Source organism: Protomyctophum parallelum (genome assembly GCF_964188405.1).
Source record: "Protomyctophum parallelum genome assembly, chromosome: 11".
Taxonomy (NCBI): Eukaryota; Metazoa; Chordata; class Actinopteri; order Myctophiformes; family Myctophidae; genus Protomyctophum; species Protomyctophum parallelum.
The window spans coordinates 29,501,461-29,520,728 of NC_139707.1; the positions used below are offsets into that span (position 1 = coordinate 29,501,461).

Genomic DNA, 19,268 nt, shown 5'->3' on the forward strand with positions numbered 1-19,268 from the left:
ACTCCTGAAGGGAAAACTTTGCGAGAAGGATCATTACTGAATTCTAAACCACTTTGGGTGTGCAGGAGTCTATTTTCCTGTCAGACCATGATTTATATTATTGTTGTGAATTCACTGCACTGCTATTGAATAAGTTTGTCTTTTTCTTTCTCTTTTACAGAATAATTATGTTGATAGCATCTGTTTGATCAACTAGGGCATTAATTCCCCAAAACACAGAAAATGTTTGAAATTGAATATGAGGCTCCTGCCGACAGCGTGTGTGTGTGTGTGTGTGTGTGTGTGTGTGTGTGTGTGTGTGTGTGTGTGTGTGTGTGTGTGTGTGTGTGTGTGTGTGTGTGTGTGTGTGTGTGTGTGTGTGTGTGTGTGTGTGTGTGTGTGTGTGTGTGTGTGTATATATAGCATGGACACACACACACACACACACACACACACACACACACACGTGTATATGGCAATCAGACACACTCCATTAGCATTGGTTGGGTGAAGCCTCAACATTAGGACCTGTCACCGTTTAAACGGCCCATTGACTCAGTCCCCTAGCTCATGTCCATCTGCAGCAGTGCATGCATGGCCATTATGGAATGACTCTATATTTGCTATTGTCATATTGAATATCTGTCCCATTCCACCTACATTTTCCACTGAAATGACAAATAGTGGTGTGCCAATGTATGCTTACTTAGCTAGTGTATGTTGAGCAAGACATTTTGAACAAATAAAATGTGATCGGCTATTTTCAAAAGATTTTGTATAAATTTTATACATTTGAAAACCTGGAAACCTGGAACAAAACAAGAGGAGAACAGGGCTAGCTACTCCAAGGAACTCTCAGAAATACTGTTTTAAACAGCCAGCTAAACTGACCACAGTATTCAAAATGCCCAAAATGTTCAGTTGTGAGATTTTATTTTTGGTTTAGTCCATGCAATGTGGAACAGCTGTGCTGGCTAGACTCATAATGTGGATTCACTGAATCTGAAGTGAATCCACGTTATGAGTCTGTCTGGCCAAAGCCAAACATGGTTTGACAACTTACAAGACAGTCTTGTTTGATGGCCGCGCTCTGCCCCTATATGATTTCCATCATACAACATGGTTCAATGTGAATAAATGTTTCTTACAGCTGTACTATGTATTTTTTAGTACAGTTATTTATATACCTGCCATATGTTTCGGCACGATCTCTCTCTTCCTTGCGAAGCTCAATTCACAAAACATTTCTTAGATTCTTCTTACTTTTTGTTCGTGAGTATAGAGCCGATGAAAGATAGATGTGGGCTTCATAAAACATGCGGAGGCAACTTGACTTTGTAGCTCACAGTGAGCCAGATGATGAAAGCCAGCTGTTCTTCAGTTAGATGCATGTTGTTGATTTGCATAAGTAGATGCCCCTATCAACACCTGCGGCATGCAGACTTCGGGTTATGTGACAGCAGAAAGGCACACCACCAGTCATGAAAACGCTTGTCATGTGTTGTTGACTTGTGAGCTTGTAGATTGGCTATTTTCACCCAACGTTCACCCTGCGAATCGGGAAGCCAGGGATTAGATGTGGTAATAGCCTTCATCAAGGTAATTATGATAAACATGGCGATATGTATAGGGGCATTTTGTTACCATGAGAAAGGCTATTTTGTTTTATGTGCCTATTTCCATCCCTACTACATACTACACGGAAGAAGGAAATGGTAGAAGTAGCTGTACTTCTGGACCAGAAGGTAAATAAGTAAGTAGCCTTGGGAACCTTTGGTTCCCGAACCATTTGGCCCATTGGTCTGCTGTTTCTGTATAGCGTGAGGCAGCTTGATGTACAAGTACACCCCCTGGATATGACGCTAGTACAATATGTCACATGATGTACAAGTGCACACAATGGACATGACTCTAGCATGTCGCAGGGACTTCTTCCCCTGATCCAAAATTCCAAGCACGGAGGCTTAGGGTATATTTTTTCATAGCCTTTTGTATGACTCGACCGGCGGCTTGAACCTCGACCTCCCAATCTCAGGGTAGACACTCTAACCACTCTAAGGCCACTGAACCGGTCAGGATCATGTCTGGATCAGTATATGTTCTCATGTAACCAGTGTTTGCTGTGGCCTTCTGAAATTAAATTACAGTGAAAAGGGCCTGTCACACAAGTACTGTAGGGCAATATCCATATGTTTGGTGGAGGTGGGTTACAAATTTGGTGGATTTCTTTTAAGTACATTTACATTACATGCAAATAGGGGAAGGGAATCAACTTGAGTGTGCTAGAGGTGAAAACAAAGGTGTTGTTTTTTTGTATTTGGCTCCTTTTTTGTCACCGGTGTGAATAGTCCCGTCTTCATTAGTTATTGTTGCTGGTTCCTGCAGTACAATATTGTCTCACGCTGAGTTTCGAGCTTGTAGATCTGCTACTTTTGATACGTTTGTATGACCATTTAGGGCATTCATTTAGGGGGGAAACAACACCAAAAATGTTAGAATATGGAGATAAGAGGTTTCTGCCCAACAGCAACCATATGTAATGTCTAGTACAGAAAAGATATTACTGTATGCAATCCGTCTCACAAATAGAATGCTGATACCTGCGTTGTACCTCCGGGACACTGTAGATAGATGTACAAGCTCACAATGCTGCCTCTTTGGAATGACCTTGGTGATCCTTTTCATCACTGAAATTCCAGTTCCGGCTTGACCGTTAATTTATGCTATACATTATACATAATAATTAATAACAAACGGAATGAGGCAGATTACAGTAGGCTCTCATCATCTCCCCATAATATTGAGTTATAACTAATTTATGAATGTGCTTCTATCCAACATCTCTCTGGAGTCCTAGCTGGTTATGGACAAAGCTACACTCATGGTACCGTGAGTCAATCAAGGGCCTCTGTTTGCTTATTAAAATTAAAATGCCTTAACAGTGCTGGGTTTGGGTCCATGAGAAACAGCGGTAGATAAAGTACTACTTGAATAAGAGTAACAATACCAAAACATAAAACATACTCTTTTAAAAGTGCCTGTTTACAACATTTTATTCCGCCCAAAAAGCAGATGAGTTCACTGTAAAATGGCAAGCATTTTGATCTTGTGGATCAGCTAAATGTAAATAGGCTACAAGAAAGCAAAGCAAAAAAAAAAAATCCAATCCAAATATGTACTTAAGTACAGTATTGAGTAAATGTACTCATAGTTACTTTCCACCACTACCTGCTTGCTTATTAAAACGTCTCAGTGCAACAGTGCATCAGGGCCACGGTTCTTCTCAGGGGATCTCCAGTGGGAAATAATAATTCTTACTTTGGCCAATAAGCAGCCTCACCAAGGACACAGGGTTATCCCGACTAGGTCAGGGGAAGCCCAGCCTCGTGATAGGCCCAGGCGTTCGTCGGGCCCGAGGAGGAAAAAATAATAAAAATGGGACAGGACGGGAAATTGTGTATTCAGCAAATGCTATGCATGCAGTCACGTACGTGCCCTGTCACTCAAAAACATCTTCTGTAGTCTGTTTAATTTAAACTTTGGTCAACCTTCACCGTCTGTGCTGGTTACAAACAGTATTACCCCGGCTCCCCAGGGGGTATCCGAGCGTAAACGATGCTTCCTCTACACACACACACACACACACACACACACACACAGAGGAGTCCTGGTTTGCTATTCCTCGCTCATCTCACTCCTATGGTGTTGTTTCTCTCCCCAGTCTTGCACAGCCACGGCTGAGTAATGAACCTTTCTGCCGGAGCTGACCTGCTTCTTCTGCTTGATAGCTGGGGGAGCCTGAGGGGGGGAGGGGGGTCTTCAACTCATCTTATGGAGCTCACGATGTCTACAGTATCTATACATGCTTTAATCATGTCACTGAATTCATAACAACATGCCGCCGCACAAGTGGGACAAACTAGGCTGGCGTTGCATTCGTGGATGGCAAGGTGAAAAAAGTCTCCGGATCCACTGGACATAAGTATAGAAAACCCAGACATACAGAATGCGGGGGCCGGGACCCAGCTCATTATTTCTGGCCTTCTGTGAAATACCCACAGCTGCGGATGGGATGAGCAACCGGTTTGCAACGGTTTGCTTTTGTATTAAAGCTGTCAGGGGCGACCCTGACAGCTTCAATACAAAAGCAAACCTTGCGGAAAGCCCATAGCACGGCGACGGTTCTCAACCTGTGGGGATATTGTAAGATATTGTAATTGTCAACCATGAGGATATTGTAAGTGGGCCCCACCCACCAAATATTCATTGTTGTTATTGTGATGCTGATAATTAGGATTGTTCAGACAATATAATCATCTAGATCCACAGTTATGGACCAATGTATTTCAGTTGACATTTCCTATTGCACTTTTGCATGGAACAATACAACTTATATTCGTATTGCGTCTGCTTGGCCGTAAGACCCTTTAAAATGACATGGAAAAAAGGGGAGCATTTTCCACTCCATTTCTTTGTCGCTCTGCTCAGAAGATAAACCCCAAAGTTTGAAATCCAGGGCAATAAATCAATAGATCCGAGATGAAGCAATCTCCCATGGGTTGATCATCACTGTAGCTACAGTGCGATGGGAGAGGGCAGAGACTGTGCAGAACTAAATTACTTTTCACTGTCAGTTTTTTGGTGGGGGATATAAGTCTCTGATGTGGCTTGCTTGAATTTATTGAAGAAGAGACAAATAAATCCTTGAAATTAGTCAAGTCTAAATTTGTCTGTGTGAAGACACTAGGGCCTTACTTGTCCTCAGCTGTAACTGTATGAAATGGCAAAAGTGACTGCCTGGTTATTGTCTCCACCAGGCCGAAGGCATGTGGGGAGAGTATGTTTTGCACTCCGTCCGTCCGTCCGTCCGTCCGTCCGTGTGTCCGTCCGTCCGTGTGTCCGTCCGTCCGTGTGTCCGTGAACAGCTAATCTCGGCCACCGTTAACCCGGTCGATGCCATATTTTGCACACACACTCCCTGGATGCCAACGATGAACCTCTGCCCCAAACTTTCCAGAACAGCCTGTTATAGCGCCACCAGGAGGCCGCTTTGTGCAAAACAAGTTTTTGCACAGTACACCTACAGATTTTGTCCAAACATCACGCAAATTGGTACACAGTCTCTCTAGAGCCATTCAACGAAACGGGTCTTTCAGATTTATCAGACTCCATCCTGATTGGTTAAGATTGGCTTCCAAAGTTCACAGGAGTGCTCAGTTTCAAACAAAATGCTGCAAATCATGAACACATCGCGTGATTTCCGTGAAATTGTGCACCCACATTCCCACTAGGCCGAGGACGAAATGCCACATGAACAATTTCAACTCAGCCTCAAGGTGGCGCTATAACTGGCCGAAAAGTGTTTTTACCTCTAACTGCACGGATCTGTGGATAACCTGGTGGAGACCTGTGCCCGGAAGGGCACTTTTTCTAGTTTAACATTTTTTCTGTCAATCCTGATTTTGGTTAGTCTTAGGTCGCATTCATACCAGAGAGCTTTGCTGCGATTAAAACGAATCCTGCTGCGCATTGTCAGAAAGTGCGCTTCGTTTGGCAGGTGTGAAGGCTCATTCGAATCCTAATGCGCAGCAAATAACCGCATTTTACTCCGTCCAAAAACGTGGGTTTCGCTTCGCTTCGAATCGCACTTGACTACGATTCGGTGCAGGTGTGAATGCAATCCGCAGTAAATAAAGGAAATGAAGCAAACATAATGTGGCGGGTGAGGAGCTGAACACAGTTGGAGACGGAGAAGGCATATTTTACGCAGCGCAAAGATGTTCCGTTACTGTGGATAGACGTGAATGAGGAGACTGAAGCCCTGGTCGAAATGAGGACGTGTACATTAATCAATTGCTTAAGAAAACACATAAAAACACTGCAGTGTATTATAGCCTACATAATATTCTGTCTGTCTGTCTGTCTGTCTGTGCGTGCCGTAAACATGGAGTGCTGTCACTGTGTGGGACTGGGGAGTTATATCAGTGCGCTCATGCAGCGCTGTGCCTCCATGCCCAAAAGAACAGTGTGTGGCGGCTGCGTGCGTAGAGAGAGAGAGAGGGGGGGGGGTCCCAGACGGCACGACACATGCACGTTATGAGTGTGATTTTATCACCATAGATTTCACTGTGTAGGCTATAGTTTATGAATGGAACACATTGATAAAGGTCCACCCTGCTGCGTTTCCAATTGCTGCGAATGACAGTGTGAAGGCAAACCGCAACCAATTAAATATCCAAGAACCCCAATGTCCCCGCCCATACGGATCCGAGTCTACCGAAGTATTAGGTGAGAATGCGACCTTAAACCCCTGTATATATTGTGAAATAGTGCATAATGTTTGATTTGGTTATTGTCTCTATTTTAACCAATTTAACCACTTAAGCCCTAAACAAACATCTAAAGCCCTAACACAAACATTAAACACAGTTTGTTTTATTACGTCACCTAATACTGTAGCATGATAAGAGCGCCCCTGACTTCACACGGGTGTGATTTTTAGTTAAGTATGTAGTGTCTATTGTCTAACTATTTATATATAACTCACAGTAGAGCTACAGTATAAGAAGCACAAGTATTAGAGAATCCTAAACACTTTCAATTTATAATGTATTATTAACTGTGTCAGCTATTTCACTGAAATAACAGTTGCTATGTACCATCTGGTCAGTCCTGCGTGTGTATTGTGTGTTCAAGCTGAGTTTCCTTATAGAGCAGGTAGTTTCAGGAAAGCTGGGAAAACTGCCTTTTAATTGTCCCTCCAGAAGTGCTGGAACCAATCACAGCCATTCACATAAAACACACTCACACTGCAGGTATAATAATAATAATAATAATATATATATATATATATATATATATATATATATAATATAATATTTATAGAAACCTACGCATGAAAACACATAAAATTATCTCACAGCCTAATCATGTTTTATATCACTTAAACTTAGCTCTTCCTTGGACCTACTACTAGCAGCAGTTCTACCCCAAGTCTTTCACGGATGCCAGTCAGCCACCTGTCTGAGAAAACTAATTTTGGTCGCTTGTATCCGCAATCTTATTCTTTCGGTCATGACCCACACTTCATGGCCATAGGTTAGAGTAAGAACGAAGATTCCTCGGTATATGGAGAGCTTTGCCTTTTGGCTCCGCTCTCTTTTCGGCACAACATTGCGTTACAGCCACTGCAATACCACCCCTGCTCCGTTACAAATCTAACCGTGGTTGTTTGCATCTCTCTCCTCATCAGGAGCGGGAGGCTGGTCTCCAATGCTGACAGACGCACAGCCCTGGCTGCAGCTGGACCTCGGGGACAGGGTGGAGGTGACGGCTGTGGCCACACAGGGGCGCTACGACAGCTCGGACTGGGTCAGCAGCTTCCTGCTGCTCTACAGCGATACGGGCCGGGCCTGGAAACAACACCGGCAGGAGGACGGAGTAGGGGTGAGTCTCTGTTCTGTTTGGCCATTCATGTCACATGGTAGATTTTTTTGCCCATGCTAGATAATGATAGAATGTGCTGTCAGGAGTTGTTTTTCAGTAGTTTCTCCATATATGGCCGTCTCCATATATTAAGATCACGACACTGAGCTCATCAAACTGGATTAGCCATACATGGAGAAGACTGGATCTTCACCTACAGGCCTGAAAATGAGCCCTCATCAAACCCTGTACACTCAAGACACTGCCCCCGCTGCCACCCTTAGATCTCCATATACTGTATGGAGCTCACCTATTATTATATACCTGAAATTATATATTTTTTTTTTTATATACTCTAATACTTTTAAATATATAAATTCAGTTGTCATGATGACAGCACTGCAATGCAGCATGAAAACCGCTGACAAATTTGCCCAAAACACGGAAACGCCTCTTCGTCTCTTGTCAACTTCATCTTGCATTTGTTTCCGCCTCATCTGTCATTTCCAAAATTGTATTACAGTTACTGCTATGGTGGGCAGGATAGCCCTAATCCATGTCGTAACACATCCTGACATTGTTTATGTTACATCATTGCCAAATTTGACTGAGGGACTGCCATTGGTTTGTTTCAACAGCGAGTTGAGAAAACCGGCTTGAAAGGTTCACTTCTGTGGACTCTAACATTACACCCGGCTACATGTTTAAGCATTTATTTCATATTTACATCAGCTCTGATATTTATTTCAGACATGCTCCAGTATGTGAAGAGTCTGCCTGTGCTATTAATTTGGGATAAAATATAAATACAAAAATTCTCCTCTGGTGAAAAGCTTGAGGTTGCACGATGGCAGGCTCTCAGTCAAATCGGGTCACTTTTAAATGTTGCACATAAATCTCTCATATTATATAATTTTTGTGTTCATTTTTTGAGATTCATCCTCTCAGACCCAAAACTGAACAATATTTTGTTGTCATGATTGCATATACAGTATTGCACAATTCTATACTGAATTAATAGTACTATAGGAGAGAGAACGTTGATCAAAATAAATACAAATCTATATTCTCTAATTGTGTAGACTTCTTGTAAATTAAGCAATGCAGATGTTTATCAATAATTTAACTCTTGAGAGTGTAAAATGAAACCAAATGGACCCGTAAGCCGTAAGGGTCCATTTGGTTTCATTTTACGCTCTCTGAGTTAAAGATCTATAAGGGTCCATTTGGTTACCAACTCTCCATCATTTAGCTCAGCTGGGGACCACCTTTAACCTCCTCAAGGACCACTGGTGGTCCCCGGACCATTGGTTGAAAACCACTGATTTAAATTAATGCTTGATCATACTATTGCTACAGCGTCACACGAAAGCATCAAAAGTAGCATATCCACAAGCTTGAAAGTGACACACTTTGATGATATGATATGATGATATAGTACTTTATTGTCAGTTTGCACTGATTTATTTTTAATTTTATATATATGAGCTTGTAGATCTGCTACTTTAGCTATTTTGGTATTTGAAGAAAAGTACAAGTTTTGGACATATGAGGATTCCACCTGGCAGAGACGAATACATGACCAATGTCAAAACGTCTTATGATAATGGTCAGATGGTGTTTAGGTGTGTATCCTTCAAGCTTCAGTGGACTAAATCTTAGCTGTGAATTATTGGCCTGCGGAAGCAGATCTATACACGTACAGAATGACGTTGCTAAATAAGACCTCTGACCAAAAATACCATGAGTCAGCGCCTGAGCCTTGTGTTGACTCAGTAGCCAGTAGTGGAAAAGATACTCAGATTGTATATATATATTTTTATTTTTTTGTGAAAGGTGAAAGGCCTGTATTCGAAATGCTACTAAATTCTCAAACCTTTTTGATAATTGTCGATCTACAAGCTCAGGAATTGTGAGCCGAAATCGCATGGATAAAAAGTCCTTCTGCACACCTGACAGCTGAGTAATGAACCTGACGAGTCCCGTACACTGTCTTCACTTGGAATTATTATTTTGTAAAACTGAAATGCATTAAACTGCATTAATGCATGCATTAAATTATATTTTTGTAAGTGAAGACAGTGTGTGTAATAGTATTAAATGGGGCTTTAGTGGTTCATGTATGTTTTGTATTCATATGGAAGGTTACAGTTTAATTTAATACATTTACAATGAGTTTACTGTTAGGTTTTACCATACAATCTGTATGTGAATCCTACTCGCAGATTGTATGGGAAACAAAGTTTTAACCTCTTGAACCCTCTTTACTTCGTAAACTAATATTTGAGCGGGTCAGATTAGTTTTAGGTGTTTTCAAATCCATGACTTTGATGAACTACTGTACCACTACATCTCGAGCATAATTTAGGAATTACGGTACTTTTGTCAGCTTTCGGCTAATCTAACAAATGTACCACATTATGTTGTGGCTACTAGCCTCCCTGCAAAAATGTTGTATTTAACAGAGCGTGTTACACACCCACATGTTTCTTGCTATGTGACTATATGTACATATTTCATATTGACAGTATTCTGTACGTGAGCCTGTTCATGTCCCCTGTCTCTTATTTGTTTGTGCATGCTGATGCAATTATGTACACTCTGCACAACGCCCCTGCATTTTAATACATATGTTATATCTACTGTGATACACTGTACACCTACTGTACTGTATACTATATGGCTATTTTGCTATTTTTGCTTCTTCTAAACGCTTTTTTTCTCTACTCATTCCCCCCCTTTGATTTTCAGTACAGACCACTGAAATGATTACATTTCAAAACAAAATAAAATACACAAATATAGTAAAGAGATACTATTGGTCCGAGTGTCAATAAATCGACAACCTATACAGTACCTCAAACCCGAACCCGAAGCACGGGAACACTGCATGTTTGACCGCATGTCTGACCGTTGTTCCCGCATGTCGGATCTTTGGTGTGTCGGATCTGCGTGTGCATCCCACAAAACAATACAGTACTGAAGTAAATGTACTTCAAGTAGTAACTGCTTTCTTTGGCCACTGTTTTTCACAGATGGAGAGAATATCATTTTAACCAAGTGAGACACTTTAACTCTCATCAGAGCACTGCAATTAATTTCAGTAAAATGTGTGGAAAGCATTATATTTATATTATTATACTCATATACTATATATCAATACTATATAATATATATTATTACCTATATAGTTCTGGCTATGTTTACATGATTAAAATAGGAGCAATATAAAACTTATTCATTGGCTCAATCATCCATGAATGTCATGGATTTTGGATCCCATATCCCAGACATGTGTAGATTTGACATCCCATAGCCTGAGGAGACCATATCAGCTGCAGTATCCAAACACATTTGTAGGGCTAGCATTGATTTGTAAACATATTCACATATACATTAACATTCACTGTTTTTTAGGAGACAATCTAAAACGGTTATTAACCATTTTTCAACATGAAGCATGACATTATGCAAAAATAATTGTGATTATCTCACTCAAATAATTGTGACACGGTCAATTATGTAATTATTGTGACAGGCATACACATTTCAATAAATATGTCACATGGATTAACCCATTTTGGACTGAGGCCGATTCTAAAAAACGCTTCTAAATCCTGACCCAAGTTTTCTGAAAAACTGAAATATTCAGTCAACATCAAAATGTTTACATTTTTGGATAGTGTACATACTGTACAGAACCCCAAGAGGGGTTCCCGTCCAGAAGGGTTAGAACACCAAAATGGGTTACCGCCCAGAATGGGTAAAAGTTCTCAGTCGCCACGACTGAATTCAGTCATTTGGATTCCATGGAATCCAGCATGTCTTATATGAAAGCATGTTGCGCACCAAAAATAAGCAATCTACAAGCTCTCAGTTCGTAGCTTGTAGATTGGCAGTTTTTTTTGGCAAAGAGATTCGGTGTAGATGAACAAAAGTGTCAGTTTCAACTCCGGTCTAGTTGGTTTAAGTGGTTAGAAATCTAGCACGTGCGTGCGTGCGTGCTTGCACACAGTAACATGCAATTACTCAGGTATTGTACACTACAGTATGATCCATTTCTACCCCAGATTTGAACCACGTCTCCTGTGATGCTGATCTGCTATTTTCCCAAGGTGTCTTTTGTAGGTCTAGAGGTCAACTCGGTACAGAATATAGATAGTGTTTATATGTGCAGTAGGTCTAGAGGTCTATTCGGTACGGATAGTGAGGGACACTCAATGGTTAGTAGTCCTTAGGGTGGTTATATTCCATTAGCTAAGCTTCTTTTATCGCAACAGTTCACAAATCTTGCTGCTGTGTTCGCACATTGTTGTATTTCTCCCAGTAGGTATTGGATTCTTTTTAGCTGTTGGTCATGTTTTCAAACTCAGTGTATGCAATCTGCGGGAAGTGTGTGTCTCTGATGTCTTGAATCATAGTTTGACATTGCAATCCAATTATGGACAGTTATACAAGTCTTGCATTGGTTTGAATGACGACTCGCAGAACATTACATTCTGTGGCTTTCGCAGTACATACCACAGCATTCACACATTATAATTAGCTTCACATGAGACAGCTGTATGGATGTTAATTACAATAATTTCCATTTCTTTGCAAAGGATGCACATCCACAGGCTTTAAAATAGGACATACATACACACATACACTGTAGGAGTATATGGAACCTAGAAATAAATGATAAATTGTACATGTCTGTAACATAATGAAATGAATTAACTTCCATCTGCAAGAAAATGAGAAGTTCTTGTGCAGGTGTTAAGACATCATGACTGCGAGAAGACATTTCAAAGGGCTCTCGTCTAGGCCCCTAATTGCTTGTCCAAATTCAAAAGAAGAAGACACAATATATGCCATTATATAAAATTCAAAAGAAGAAGAAACAATATATGCCATTATATAAAATGGCCGTTTGCTAATCAATAATACATAATTCACGTTAAAAATCTCTCTCAGATGGCTCCTTTCTGAGCCACATGAATTCAACCTCTCTTTATTAAACCTATCTGCTCGCTGCTCAAGGGGCTTTCACTCGTTTCACTGTGAGACTGTATCCTTGATAAGGAGAGGAGAATGTCACCCATTCAAGCCATTGTGCTAAAAAGGTTTCACAGGGTTTGCCCTCATCGTAATTATCTGTGAATGGTGTCACAGAGTCTTTTGATGTCGGCACATGGTACTTTTTCTGTGGGGGGAAAAAAGAAAAGAAAGAATATGTCGTTCTCAGGCAGAAACCTTGTATCTCCATATTTAAACCTTTTAGTTTGTAATACTTCAGTGTCACACAAAAGTAGGATGAATAGCAGATCTACAAGTTCACAATGTGTCTTTAAGCGAAGTATTGTGAGCTTGTGGATCTACTGTTGTTGCTGTCAATTAAAATTGTAACGTGAAAGTGAAAGTGTGGCTGTGAGTTTTATGCATATTGAACCAATGAAAAGTATTAACAAGAGCTTTTGACTAAATAATAACTACACTGGATCTATTGGAATACCGGTAATTATTTTTCCTTTTTCTGTAACCGTTTTGGACGTAGATTTCCGCCTGACCGCAACAATTGATTTATTTCGTGTATATTCAGGAGAAGAGAGATGGTGGCAGAAGCTCGGACACAGAAGAAGAAGAGGAAGAAAAAGCATTACTATTCATTGTTCGTTGACATGCATGCTGATCATTTCCACCCGCGGTCCCAGGATCAAAGATGGTATGAAAGGACCAGAGAGCTGGTTGGTTGGTTTGGGCTGCATACAAATGCAGCTGGTGAGCAGCAGCCACCGTGTGAGTTTTCATTACTGAACCTCACTGGGCCTTTCTGTGTGTGGGCTGCAGACAGTATGGGTGCTTCGTGTTTGTCTCGCTTCCAAAAAGACCAGAATGACTAATTTGATGTGGAACTCGCCAGAGCTACGGCTCTCTCCTTACCTCTGACTGACCTCGTAAAAAAACGTCCAGTCAGATCGTTTTCTCCCTCCGTCCACTACATTTGTCATCCCCCGGCCCGGCTCTCTCGGCCTCCATTAAGCACCGATTTATGCTTCCCTGTCGCGCGACGGCGCGCCATGCCATCCTCGCCTCTGTCTTGGAAATACCAGATCTATAAGCTCGCAACGTGTCGCGTCCGCAACACGTTGCAAGTTTATAGATCAGCACTTTTCGATTCTACGACAACGTCTGTGCGACAGAGCATAAACAAAAGCAGAGCATTACATGGAAGGAAGCACAGCCAAGCCTGAGGGGTGATCAATATAGAGTCTATTACCCATTGCAAGATTGGGTGGCTTACGAGCATTGTTCTTGCTGGTCAATGGCGGACGTCCGTGGTGGGTCTTAATTGATGAAGAAACCCCTGACTCATTTGGTTCATTCAGGCAAATAACTTTGAAGGTGTTGCATTTTTAATTGACCATGGAGGACTGAATCCATTCTATAACCCTTCTGCTGTTTGCTGTTGGCCTTCGATGGGGAGCTTGTCTGATGCATGGTCGGATAAACAGATGCTTTCAGAAGCGGACACCTTATTTACGTTCCACTGCATCCATCCATGGACTTGGAGGAGGAGGGGGTGGTGGTTGGCTGCCTAGAAGCATTGAAACCATGGCTCCAGTGTAATTGATTCAGTGAGAATAACGAGAGTTGTCGTATGATTGCATTATCCTGTGCTTACAGTATTGCGCTACATGAAATCATTATGCTATTGCTGTTGGCCGATTCATTATGAATGTATGTGTTTGGAAAAAGTAATAAATAATAATAATACGAGGAACACATACGGTTTACTGGAAGATGTTTTAATTTCACAGGGCTCACTGTGGTTCAGATTTGTTGTGTATTCAAACTTCATAAAAGTTACTTTTATTTGTATATTTTTGACTCCACAGTTTATGTTTAGTTTTAGTTTTTTTTCTGGGAGGGACAAAACACAGTATAAATTCAATTAACCACTTACTCTAAGACCAATAGTGAAAATAGCCGATCTACATCCGTGTGAATCTGTAGTTCTGCTATTTTCACTATTATTGAAATTTGTGGAAACAAGCATTTAAGCATATGCTTTTGAATACATAGCCAAAGTGTTTTTTGAAGTAAGTATACTGTTGTAAACTCTAATTACTGGACCCTCGTCTGGTTCTGACAGACAGGTAGTGTGTGCAGGCTGGGTGGTGTGTGATAATCCGGTTGAAGTATTCCTTCGGTACGGCGACTGCGGCGGCGGGCCTGGGAGAACAATAACACGACACGAGACAGTATCACGCTAAAGGTTCACAAAGTATATTACACAAACAGGGAACAGAGCAACTGTGGCTCAGGAGTTAGAGCAGGTCGTCCAATGATCCATGGGTCGGCGGTTCGAATCCCGGCTCCTCCTGTCTACATGTTGAAGTGTCCTTGGGCAAGACACTGAACCCCAAATTGCTCCCGATGTGCTGGTTGGTACCTTGCATGGCTTCCGCCGCAATCGGTGTATGAATGGGTGAATGTAATGCACAATCTATGTAAAGCGCCTTGGATAAAGGCGCTATATAAATGCACCATTTACCATTTATATAGTGCTGGATCATAATGACGTGACAATAAGATATGAGACAAAGTAACGTGCCTACTGCAGCAAGGCTGACCTTGCTGCCGCTGAGATGTCTCTCGTAGCCTATCTATAAAGTATGCTACAGTACAGGCAATACACAATAGATATCAAGTACACTGTATCTCAAGTTCTAGTACATAGACTTAGATGTACATGGGCAACTCATGATTATAACAAGTACTTCAGTACTTTAATACAATAGTATTATATTGTATATCTGTACTTTGACTCAAGTACTGGAGTACTTTTGTCCACCATCTCTGGTTTTAACGATCGGTAAACCCCATGCATCTCTGGGTTGACATAATGGCACACGACAGATGACGGACTTTAAGGATGACGTGGGAACGACGTATATCTTGTCTCTCTCCTCACGACACGTCTCTCAAAGTTATTGTCCTAGGTGCTGTGCCGCGTTTTCCCCCTCATTGAGCAGAGTAAATAATAGATCTCCCTCACTGTGATGTTTGCCTCTGTGCCGCTGTAGCGTAAAATCAGAGGCAGTGGAATAAAAGAAGACACTCCGCCGTCCGTGTGCCCCATGGGAGAGTTTTGCTTGTCTTAGCCTCCACTGTAAACCCCCCACGGTAACGATGGTGTTCAGGTGCACTAGCTTCTTTTCGTTGCCGTCTGGCAAGAAACCTCATATCTACCATTATTCTATACGCCCTACTACTTGATCATACTACAGTAGCCCACAAATGCATCAAAAAGCAGTTCCACAAAGCTCGAAATGCGCCACAAATCTTATGGACATGAGGTTTCCACCCGAGTCCGACAGAGACGTTTTGACATCCACCCAAGTTCACCTTGACTCCAGGGACCATGAATGCAAAGTCCTCCTTCTGCTTCCAGAGAAGACCTAGGGATGGGAAAATGGCTTTGCCAAACAAAGATTAGACCATCTCAGTTTTAGTTGTTACATCAGTCTTTCAGGTGTAAAGCAGTAGTTGAATGTTTTATGTTTTTGTGTGTGCTCCATCATTTTATAGTATTTTGTATAGGAAGAGGGATGATGGGTATTACTCACTATGTTATTCTACTATCTAAGTATATAAAAAGATTATTAATCAAAGTAAAAAAATCTGTTTGAAGCTGATCTACGTATAAGCTCATTGTGTTGAAAATGCAACGCATTGTGAGCTTGTACATCAGCTATTTTAAGTGGTGGACATACCCAGCCGTCCCTGGCTGGGTCTGAGCACGAAAATAGCATTGCGTTGGATTTCACTACCATGTGTCACTGTTGCGCAGCCTAACACAAACACTCACACTCACTCACACTCACACTCACACTCACACTCACACTCACACTCTCTCACACACACACTAGGGCTGGGCGATATGACGATATATATCGTATTTTCGATAGAAAATGTCTATCACGAAAAAAAAGCTATATCGCTTATATCGCCGTTAAGCTTTACACAGCGCTTATATACGGCATGCCCAGCAGCCCACCGCGCGCACTGAAAACAGTGAGCGAACACCTTTCGGATGTCTTTTCTATTATATACTCTAAGCTAGCCCTGGAACATGACTGCCATGATAATTATCATGACAGTCATGCAGTAACTTTGCCCTGTTTTTTGCAGCCGCTGCATTTACAAGATTTCCGTATATTTAAACATTCAGATTTCAAATATAAAGTACTCACAAAGTTTCCCACGGGTGTTAGTTAGTAGCAGCGCGAGCGATTAGAATTGCTGCGTCCCGCGTTCTTTAATAAAATGCATTTTTGTCCGAGCTCTCCGGCTACTTTTTTCAAACGGGGTTCGTTTGGGAAATCCACAGTTGCACACCGAGAGCGCACTCGCCTATTAGTCTGTATTGGCAGGGCGGTCAGCGTACCTATATCGAACACACCGAGTGCCACCATCCTCCCGACCGATAGGGGCGCGTAGTTGAAAGCCAATGGCAAAATAACACCTCGGATAAAAATGCTTTTTATTAAACAACGCGGGATGCAGAAATTCTAATCGCTCGCGCTGCTACTAACTAACACCCGTGGGAAACTTTGTGAGTACTTTATATTTGAAATGCGAATGTTTATATATTTTAATTATTTGTAAATGTAGCGTCTGCAAAGACCAGGGTGAAGTTACGTCATGACCCTCGTATGAATACGAGGGTCATGTTTACAGGGCTAACTCTAAGCAGGCCAACACGACCACAACACAAGCCGAGGTGGTGCTTGCACCTAAAAGAGGGGCAACGTCTTCCATTGTATGGATATGGAAGTGGCTTTGATTACATGAAGGTAGATGATGGCTGACGAGATTAAGAGCGGTGTAAGGGGCACGTTCGGAAATACCACACCAGAGCGAACTCATCTATCAGTTTGCATTGCACAATGCACAGTCCGCCTAGTGCGCTATTTCCGAACGCGCCCTAAAGTAACCGGTCATTCACTGTTATAAATGCAGGTTTCATGTTGGGTCAAATTGATAAATTGCGTGAGCCACGCATGTTTTACACAGTTGAACAATAAGCTTGTCCGTCGTCGGGTGCACTGCAAACTTCTTCCAAGACGTTCCTCTTACCTGTGCAGTCCTCCTGCTGCGTGTCTCTGTCTTGTTTTATTGTTCCAAATAAATTATTCCATTTGAAAAGTCCTTAATTCAGCAACAGCTTACAACAACAACAACACAAGACGCTGACTTTGTTGTGATCATCAAAAAAAAAGGAAAAGAAAAAGCCCCACTCGTCCCAGACTCCCATATACGCACTCTCCATGGGCATGGAGAGTTGACGACAAGATCGCGTTCTCTCTCACTCTATCGCCTGTAGTCAATTAAACATCGTTAAGCTGCCCAACGTCTTTAACAAACTAAACTATAACTACAACAGAACATGTTGATTCCCTATACAGAGCTTAAATGAACTGAAACAACTGTAGTGACAAACTGTGACATGAGATATTTATTTTTTCCTTAAGCCAATTTAATGCAGACACAGGCCTGTACTTCTGTGTCTTATTTCTTTATTTTTTCTTTTTAATTGTCATAATAATAATAATTATTATTAATAATACTAATAAAACGTTATTTGTATAGCACCTTTCATGACATGAAATGCAGCTCTCAAAGTGCTTTACAGAGCAATGGAGAAAAAAAGAAAAGCAAGGCAACGACATTAAAAAACAAGCAGTAATGCAATACAGTGAGGACATGAATAACAAAAAATAAAAGATCAATTAAAAGCAATGTTGTAGAAGTGGGTCTTGAGCTGTGCTTTAAAAATGTCTACAGAGGCTGAACAATTGAGTTCAGCCTCTAATTATTATTATATACATTTTATTTTGTAATATTTTGTACTTGCTTTGGGCCTGTCTGTGCATGGGAAGGGCATCAGTATTATATTCATATAATTAGACTGGATAATGTGAATTTAATTGTTTTTTGAGTGGTGCAACCATTATAGACAGCTATGTGTGTCCCTGTCCCTGTATCCGAGCACGGAAATAGCATAACTATTGTCACCAACAAGTGTCACTGTTGTGCAGCCTAACACAGACAGAGGCCAGGGAGGAGAGCTTGTACAGTACAGTACAGTACAGTACAGCCCAAGTACAGTAAAGTACTCGACCTGAACAAAAATTTATTCTTTTAGATAAAAAAAATAGGTATCGTAAAAAATATTCTATATCGTGAGTATATCGTTATCGTGATAAAATAAATTCTATATCGTGATATGAGATTTTGTCATATCGCCCAGCCCTAACACACACACACACACACACACACACACACACACAAACACACAAACACACACACACACACATTAACTGTATATATGATGATTTCGGGTGGTTCAGTACAGTACAGGACCCCCACACGGTAACTCTCTCATTTCTCAACCGTTTCGGACACGGGGCGGTTCGCCGGAACCGGCCCGGCCCCCTGGGTGCGTTCCTGTGGGTCTGGAAGTTTAGGGGACGCCCACACAGAGTTGCACCACTTGCTTCTGTGTCACGGGTGTGATTTTAAAGGCCTGTGTAGATGATAAAATTACCAAAAACATTTTTGAAACTGAAAGTAAAACATGAGTATTTTGTCCAACACGGCACATCAATAGGTTCAATGTTTGAAAGATTTCCCCTGTCTGTTTTCTTTTGCGACAGTGATCAGTGTGCATCCAGTCCCCTGTGTGCCTCACTGTGTGCATCGGAGCATGGGTGCCAAAGTGCTATAAGTGTTTTAAAGTCATGTGAGAATCCACATGCTCTCCCAACGGGGGATATAAATAGCAACTAGGCGAGCAATCAGCTGATGCAAGT

The 19,268-nt window shown here is 41.5% G+C and overlaps 1 protein-coding gene across 1 annotated transcript in view; it reads left to right on the forward strand.

Annotated features, from left to right (window-relative positions):
- The window catches only part of LOC310867379 (contactin-associated protein-like 5), a gene marked incomplete at its 5' end in the record, with an annotated part of 161,094 nt that overhangs the window by 61,774 nt on the left and 80,052 nt on the right, over positions 1-19,268 (forward strand). The window contains one exon of the mRNA XM_083777412.1: positions 7,232-7,425. Within this exon, the coding sequence (XP_083633538.1) occupies positions 7,232-7,425 (194 nt within the window). The remainder of the gene's footprint in view (positions 1-7,231; positions 7,426-19,268) is intronic.